General features: G+C 29.8%; 1 protein-coding gene across 1 annotated transcript; it reads left to right on the forward strand.

Moving 5' to 3' along the window:
* The first annotated feature begins 2,648 nt into the window (after positions 1-2,648).
* Positions 2,649-6,186, forward strand: LOC125844435 (enoyl-[acyl-carrier-protein] reductase, mitochondrial-like). The gene is made up of 9 exons (XM_049523749.1): positions 2,649-2,748; positions 3,135-3,232; positions 3,586-3,717; positions 4,465-4,608; positions 4,681-4,883; positions 4,993-5,069; positions 5,163-5,241; positions 5,727-5,839; positions 6,093-6,186. The coding sequence occupies exons 1-9, from the start codon at positions 2,651-2,653 to the stop codon at positions 6,184-6,186; spliced, it is 1,038 nt and encodes a 345-aa protein (XP_049379706.1). The 5' UTR covers positions 2,649-2,650.
* The last annotated feature ends 2,567 nt before the right edge of the window (positions 6,187-8,753 follow it).

An 8,753-nucleotide genomic window follows, 5' to 3' on the forward strand; every position in this document is an offset into this window, starting at 1 on the left:
TTAAGTTTGATCAAGTTTTTTGAAAGGTTAAAAATTTTACTTTTTTCGTTTCAATTTGTTTGACTTATTTTTAACTCGTTACTGAATTTACGAAAATAAATAAGACTTTGAATTTTCTGATCTAAAATTAAGATATGTCAAATTTACCAAAATGTCATTTTTAACTCGTTACTGAATTTATGAAAATAAATAAGACTTTGAATTTTCTGATCTAAAATTAAGATATGTCAAATTTACCAAAATGTCATTTAATGTTGTGATTTTTAATATGTCATGTGAAAAGTTGTAATTAGAGAATTGCTGAAAAAAAGGAAAGAGACATACTTTTTTAAATGGATTAAAAAGAAAAATAAGTCCACTAAATATACGCAGACCTTACACTAGTCCACTAACTTGTGGAGGTAGAGAGGTTGTTTCCAATACAAAGAAGGAGTCGATGAATAAAATATAGCAAGTAACATGTAAATAGTGCAAAGTGTACCAGAAAGACGCAAAACAACAATACAATAGTGCGATATTTGAAACACACTAAACAATAATAATACCACTAGTACAATGACAAACATCAACCACCCCAAACAAGACAAATACTACACTACCTTCTAACCTCTATCCTGATATGTGTCCTACACGCCCTTCTATCTAAATTCATGTCCTCGGAACCTGAAGTTGGGTTATCTCTTGTCTTATCACTTCTCTCACCTCTGCCTCTTCTCGTACCCTCTATAACCTATTTCTCGCACCTCCTCATTGGTGCATCAACGTAGGTCCTCTTCACATGTCCAAACCATCTCAGTCTTGCTTCCCTCATTTTGTTCACCACGAATGTCACTCCCACCTTATTTAAATTTCGAAAAAGTGCTACACAAAAAAGGATAAAGGAGTACATTACTAGAGAATACACCCTTTTGCAATTCCCATTCATACAATAACTGTATTTTATAACTGGTTGTCCCGCCTTTTTAAGTAACTGAATTTTATTTACATATATATAAGTAACCGCTCAGATATGCTTCTTCTTCTTCAGAGATCCAAAATTTACAGAAGAAGAAGAAAAGCTCAATAACCAATTTTCCCTCTTTGGGTCTCCGTGAAAATGTCTCGAAAGTGTGTTGTTATTTCCATCATTGTTGTCCTCTGCCTAATCCTTGTTGTGCTTCCCATTGTTGGTAAGCATAGGGTCTCTGTTTTCTGTTCTTTCTCTGTTCTTGAATTTTCAAATACTGATTGTTTTTTTTGTACTAAAATGATTTTACAGTGAGATTTAGATTGATTAAGAAACGTGGAAAACCCCTTTTGAAATCAGCCGCCGTATCAACAGGCAAACGGCACTACATTTGTACCACCAAGAAAATCGAACTTGAAGGTCAACAATGGCGGAACTGATATGCCGTATCTCTGAATCACAGTCCAGTTCATCTCGTCTCGTCTCTGCAAGTTCAAGAAATGATGAATACCCAAATTGTTCAAGTTCAAGAACTGATGAATACTCAAATTGATTCAACTTCAAGAAATGGTATTTCTGTAGTGAATTCATATCTCATTCTTTGTAATTGATTGATACAAGAAAACTGTAAAACAGAGTCTTGTTATTCATTCAAATGAAATGAAATAGCAGTATTCATTAATCCATGTTACTTGTCTCTTTGCATTTTGGTTAATTGTTCTTCTCTTTGATTCGATTATCGTAATATTTGTTATTGTTATTCTTCTTTTTCTCTATTATTTTCATTAATGTATTCTCCGAATAACCGCTTATCGCAATATTTGTTTTTGTTATTCATTCTCTCTTTGCTTCCATTTTGATTACCTCAGGTTCTTTTTCCGTTCGATTATCATATTATTTGTTTTTGTTAGTGTTCTTTTCTCCGCTACTTCCGTCCTAGTTTCTTAACTTATGTACACCATTTTCTTACATATTTTAAAATGTTTTACTTGAATTGTTAAGGTCTATGGAAACAGTCTCTCTATGTGATATATGTAATATACATTGTTATTTTCAACGAATTCCATTTACACCAATAAGAAAAAACTATTTAGATTTGTTGATTTCTAAAGTAATCTATATTTTCTCCGTTTTAATTTATTTGTCATATTTTTTTTTAGTCTGTTTAAAATAAAATTAAATCTTTGGCAACTCTTTAATTTCAATGTTTTTCACGTGACGTATTTAAGATCACAAGATTAAAGGGTATTTTAGTACATTTAACATATCTTTAGTTTATGATCACATGACTCAAAGTCTTCTTTATTTTTCTTAAACTCCGTATCAAGTCTATGACTTATTTTGGAAAAAATCTAACTTCTTTAAATACTTTATTTCTTTTTTCTGTTTTACTCTCATAAGTAAAATACTTGTAAAAAATATGTCTAGATACAAGAATGGACTATTATTTTAGGAAAATTATTTAACTTTTCTATATATAAACGTTTACAAAATTAATTTATTCAAAAAACATAGCTAATTTTTCCCATGTGTAATAATCTTTGCCAATTAATTTTTCTCATATACTACATAGGCAAATTCTCATAAATGAAAATAATCTATTGCCAATTAATTTCTTCCTCATTAGTCAATAACTATTTAAATAGCAAAAACACCCAAATATTATCTCATTTTTATCAATTGAGTCAAGAGAAAGAGGGAATTATGTTGTCAAAGCAATCACATTTTCCGGCAGCCACCATGTCTCCGCCGTCTATGGCCGCCGTATTCGATAAACACGGCCCCATAGACACCGTCATCAGGTCAGAAGCACGTATCAATGTACTATAAATTTTTGAGATTTTTACATGTTATATCACATGTCTCAAACTGCTAACCAAAATTCGTCATATATTTTAGATCTTACTTTATTTAATCTAAGTCCTAGTGTTGCATCCTTCTGAATTTTTTTAAAAAAAAATTACTTTGTTTAGTCCATTTTGAATACAATTTGAAATACTTGGTGGAAAGGCGATAATATGTGATTTGTGATTATGATTTCGATTTTTTTATGCTTAGAAATTGATCTAGAGTGAAATTCATGTTAACTTATCATCATAAATTTAAATATTTAATACTATATATTATTAGTGTAATTAAAATTTGTATATTATGATTATATATAAATGCAATTTTTATTTTAATGTAGATTGATTGAGATTCCACCAATGGAGATAAGTGAGAAGGATGTGTGTGTTAAAATGCTGGCAGCTCCAATCAACCCTGCAGATATCAATATAATTGAAGGTTTGATTAATTATTTTATCCGTCATTTCTCATTTTGTTAGAATTTAGAAAAAAAATATGTCAATTTATATACAAACAAAAAAAATATTCAGAATAATTTTATAATTGAGATCTTAGAAAATTATGGTCTTACTCCTATCTAAGAAAGTGGCTACATATATAAGTTGACTGTCCAAGTACAAGAGAAGACTTTATAAGTCGCTTACTCGGAATTTGTGCTTTCCTATCTATACTGCATCTCTGCCCTACAAAAGTAGAGATAAGATTAATGCATATCCTTTTTTTCTCGAATTTTTGTACGTGTGAAATGATACTGAATATATTATTATTGTTAATTTTTCGACGAATGACAGGAGTATATCCAACTAGGGTAAATCTACCAGCAGTGGGTGGAGGTGAGGGGGTGGGAGAGATATATTCTGTTGGCTCTGCTGTTAAGACTCTTTCTCCTGGTGATTTGGTTATCCGTTCTCCATATATTCCTGGTAAATATTTGAGTCTTGAGTATCAAAACAATTCTGGTTCTTACCCTTTTAATGGGCTTTACGCACCACGTTTCAAAATGTTTTGACATGTTTTTTATACTATCTTTGTTCACTTTTTACTTATTCACTCTAGACTTTGCACGCCCTTATGTTTATACTTTTAGGTCTTGAAAATAATTTGGGGGAAAATATTTGTGTTTTAACAGACAAGTAATAAAGTGAACAAAGTGAGTCGTATTTTTCCATGGATTCTTCACTTCCGCTATTTTCTTTTCCAATCTGTTTTGAAATGTTTTCCTTAAGGAAAAGGATTATAATCTATCGAAAACAGTTTCTTTACCTCTTAAGGTAGGGAGGGGTAAGCCTTCGGGTGGCCCAGTGGTTTGGGCTTGGGACTTGTATGTTGGAGGTCTCAAGTTTGAAACTCCTTGTCAGCAAAAGCAAAGGGTTTGCCTTCTGGGTCGAGCTCATCGCAACGGGTTTGCCTAGTGCGGGTTACCTCTCCTATGTGGTTTGCGAGCTATTGCGCACCCAAAGGGTAGTGGCTGCGAGTTTCCCTTGTCATAAAAAAAAAAAAGGTAGGGAGGGGTAAGGTCTATGCCATCCTACCCTTTCTAGACTTCACTTGTAGAATTATACTAAATATGTTATTATTGTTACACAATATTTTTTTAAAAACCTCAATATGAATATTAGACTAATAAATCAAGTAATTGTACATAATATGCTTAATTATGTTTTGATTAGGGTCATGGCAAACCTACATGGTAGAAGAAGAAAGTCTTTGGCACAAAATACACGAAGACACTCCAGTTGAATTTGCTGCCACTGTTTCTGTTAATCCAGTCAGTGCCTTGAGAATGCTCAATGAGTTTGTCACTTTGAAACCAGGTTCGGTTAATATGTTTTTGCTTACTTATCAAACATCGAATACTATGTGTTTAATTTCACAAATATATATAGGAGACTCAATTGTGCAAAATGGAGCTACAAGCATAGTAGGGCAATGTGTTATTCAGCTAGCTCGACTTTATGGAATTCATAGTATTAATATCATAAGAGATAATCCTGGATCTGATGAAGTTAAAGAAAGACTCATTGAACTTGGTGCTGATAAAGTATTTACTGAAAGTGAGTTGAATGTACAACATATCAAAATGCTTCTGGTATGATCATTGAATTTTATTCACCGTGACATTTAATTATATATTTTGTTACATTGAAGTCATACAATATAAAAACTATTAAGTTTTTTTTTTTTTTTGCATGTTGTAGGGGGATACACCTCAACCTATTTTGGGTTTGAATTGTGTTGGTGGTAATTCTGCTACTTTGGTGGTCAAATTCTTGAAGTGAGATTAACTATTCTTAATTTAATTTTCAATTATGATTAGTGATAAGTGATTATAATTAACTTTATTAGTAATAACTCTATGTTGTTTTAGGCGAGGTGGTACTATGGTTACATATGGAGGGATGTCCAAAGAACCTGTTACTATATCAACTTCAAATTTCATATTCAAGGTTAGTTGATCGCTAGAAAATCAACGTTGTTTTACCAGAAACTGTCATATATACAACATACACTTCATATACAGTTGGGTAATATGTGCACATACAATTTGAAAACATATATATTGCAACATTTTGGATGGATACACATATAGTTGATATTCATATACATCACATACATATATACAATTTTTGCCTTGAAAACATATACAAACATATACAGTTTGATCACACATACATCTAACTTCTGCTTTAAAAACATACATACATATATAGTTGGCCCCACATACCTACACACATATAATTACAATCAAATACTATATATACCTACACACATATAATTACAATCAAATACTATATATATGCACGATTTTAATTAGGATTAAAATACTGCTACGTTTTTATATATTAAAAAAAAATCTCACTATATTTTGTAAAAACAAGCACTAACAACTCTACTAATAAAATTAAACTAATTAATGAAACTTTTGTTGCAGGATATTACATTAAAAGGATTTTGGCTGCAAGAGTGGAAATTAGACAAAACAAAATATAGGGATTGGATCGATTCTCTCTTGCGCCTTGTTCGTGCTGGGAAATTAAAATATGAGTATGTTGCTCTCTCTTTATTACGCTATCAATAAAGTTGTAAAATTAGCACATGAAAATATGATTCGTTTAATTTGTTTAAGTTCGAATCAGTCAATTTATTGACTTATTTCATATGAAACATTCCATTCAACCTATCTAATTTTAGTGAATCTAAAAACTTACGTTCAAATGTTATATTTATACTATAAAAAATTATTTAATAAGATCAAATTTCTTGATATTATTATTCTAAAATTTTAATTTTGATATAGGTTTGACGCAGTACATTTTGAAGAATTTCATACTGCTCTTGAGAAGGCAATGGGGAAGCATGGAAGTCAAAGGAAACAAATTCTTATATTCTAAAATATAATAATAATAAAGTCAAGGGTAATGTCGTAATTTCATTGGTCATTATGTTGATCAATAATTAGTGCTTAATTAAGTATTTGTTCTTCTTAATCTCACATGTTGAGATGTTCTGATATTTTCAGAAACTTTATTGTTTGTTGTTATTTCTTCTTTTCATAAACTTTAAAAAAATTATTGTGGTGGAATTTTTGAACTTTTATTTTCTTTATTGAATGTGCCAAGAATAAACCTTTATTTTGGTGCATGTTTAAGATTTGCTCAAATATATATTTCCTAAGATTTGATGTCTCTTTATGTCCTTTTCCTCTATTAATTGAGCAACTTTCACATATAACAAATACAAAATTCATATTTGTATGTTATAGCAAAGTTTGCATAATTGCGCTCCATAGCAAACATAAATATGTATATTTCGCTATACATATACAAAAGAAAGCAGTTGTATAATATGTTTTGGTATACATATACAAAAGATCAATTGCATAAAGTGAGAGAGGCGAGTGAGTGAGCGAGATCTGGGAGAGGGGAGAGAGGGGAACGAAAATATATGTATATATACAATTTTCACGCATTTTATATATTTGCGTTTTGTATAAAGTTAGAGAGGCGAGTGAGAGAGCGAGATCTGGGAGAGTGGCGAGCGAGATCTGGGAGAAGGGAGAGAGGGGAACAAAAATATATGTATATATACAATTTTCTCTCGCTTTATACAAACACAAACACATTTTATACAATTTGCATTTTTTGTATAAAGTGAGAGAGGCGAGTGAGCGAGCGAGATCTGGGGGAGTGGAACGAAAATATATGTATATACACAATTTTCTCTCGCTTTATACAAACACAAACGCATTTTATACACTTGCATTTGTATAAAAAACGAGAGAGGCGAGGGAGAGAACGAGAGTGGCGAGCGAGATTCACCAACAGAGAGGTGAAATAGCAACAGTTTGCTATAGGGTACAATTAAATCAAACTATATTTATAGCATTTAATTTGAATTAATAGTTTGCTATTATATACAATTTCCCCTTAATTATACTCTCTAGTTATTTATATGTCGTATTTTTTATTAAATGGAAAAAATAATTAAAAATAAAGAACTTTTGAATTTTATTTTTATGAATATATTAATTATAAAAAAATTAAAGTTGTGAGTTTAAATATTTTTTATATTTATGTGGTTAAATAAGAGGTTATAAAATATAAAATTTAAAATAAAAACTTATTAAGATAAATTTTTCCTGAACAACTAATAAAGCAATAGTATTATTTTCTCTAAGATCCTCAAGTCAGGAAAAACATATTAAAATCAAGTATTGAAAAAGAAAATGCGAAGATATCATATATTCTCTTTATTTCAATTTGCTTGTCTTACTTTATTTAAGAAAGATAATTCTTTCCCTTTTTAACAACTTTATAAATTACATATTTAAGACTCCAAGATTAAATCATATTTTGATATATTATTCATATCTATAATTTAAGACCATAAGATTCAAAAGTTTTTTTACTTTCTAAAAATTCATGTCAAGTTAAAATCAGACAAAGACACCAAAATGAAGGGAGTAGAAAATAATGGAGGAAAAAATCAACAAAAAATAGTATGATAAACATAAAAAAAATAACATGTAATAACAAAATCGAAAACTACAAGAAAAACTAAACAATTCTTGATCACTTACTATTAGCGTTCTACCCTAATTATCAATTTTCATATCATTTTATTTAGGATCATATCCTCGATAAATTGTACGTGTATTATATCGACCTATTTGTACCTCTCATAAAAGCATGCGAAAGAGAAAATCATATTACACATAAATCGCATTGGTCAAATGCGATTTATCCTTTATGTATTACTTACCCTTATGTCCCTTCTGCATTGCCGGTAAGTGCCACGTGGAATTCTATTTTTGCAGCTTATATTTTGTCCTTTATTGTTATTACAAAAAAATTATCTAAATTTTGATAAATAAAATATTTTCATGTCTTTTTATAATAATGCTTATTTTAGTGACAAATACCTTAATTGTTATATACGTATTTTTTATCCTAATTTATGTGACACAGTTGAAATTTTAAAAGTCAATGAAGTTTTTTATTAGAACATTTTTTATGCATTTTAAAGTATTTAAGTTGTTAATTATTGTGTTTTATAGTAATTTGTATGTAATTTTATATATAAATTATATCTCATGAAATATAAAAATTCTATATCCGAGTTCACGATCAAAGTTTGAAAATATGAATCATCATTAATTTTTCTATTTTACTATTAGAATATTGAGCACGAGCCAAACACCATCAATATTGTGACAGGTTTGATAAATCNAATTTTATATATAAATTATATCTCATGAAATATAAAAATTCTATATCCGAGTTCACGATCAAAGTTTGAAAATATGAATCTTCATTAATTTTTCTATTTTACTATTAGAATATTGAGCACGAGCTCAGCACGAGCCAAACACCATCAATATTGTAACAGGTTTGATAAATCAAATTATCTAATGTAAAATGTTTAATATAATGGGAAACGGGACGGGGGGGGGGGGGGG

The sequence above is a fragment of the Solanum stenotomum genome, chromosome 11 (assembly GCF_019186545.1).
Source record: "Solanum stenotomum isolate F172 chromosome 11, ASM1918654v1, whole genome shotgun sequence".
Lineage (NCBI taxonomy): Eukaryota > Viridiplantae > Streptophyta > Magnoliopsida > Solanales > Solanaceae > Solanum > Solanum stenotomum.

Excerpts from the sequence above, each read along its gene's own strand:
- LOC125844435 (XM_049523749.1), top strand. The coding sequence starts at position 2,651 with ATGTTGTCAAAGCAATCACATTTTCCGGCAGCCACCATGTCTCCGCCG. Across the intron at positions 2,749-3,134 it reads CCCATAGACACCGTCATCAG|ATTGATTGAGATTCCACCAA; the intron begins GTCAGAAGCACG and ends ATTTTAATGTAG. Across the intron at positions 4,609-4,680 it reads GTTTGTCACTTTGAAACCAG|GAGACTCAATTGTGCAAAAT; the intron begins GTTCGGTTAATA and ends AAATATATATAG.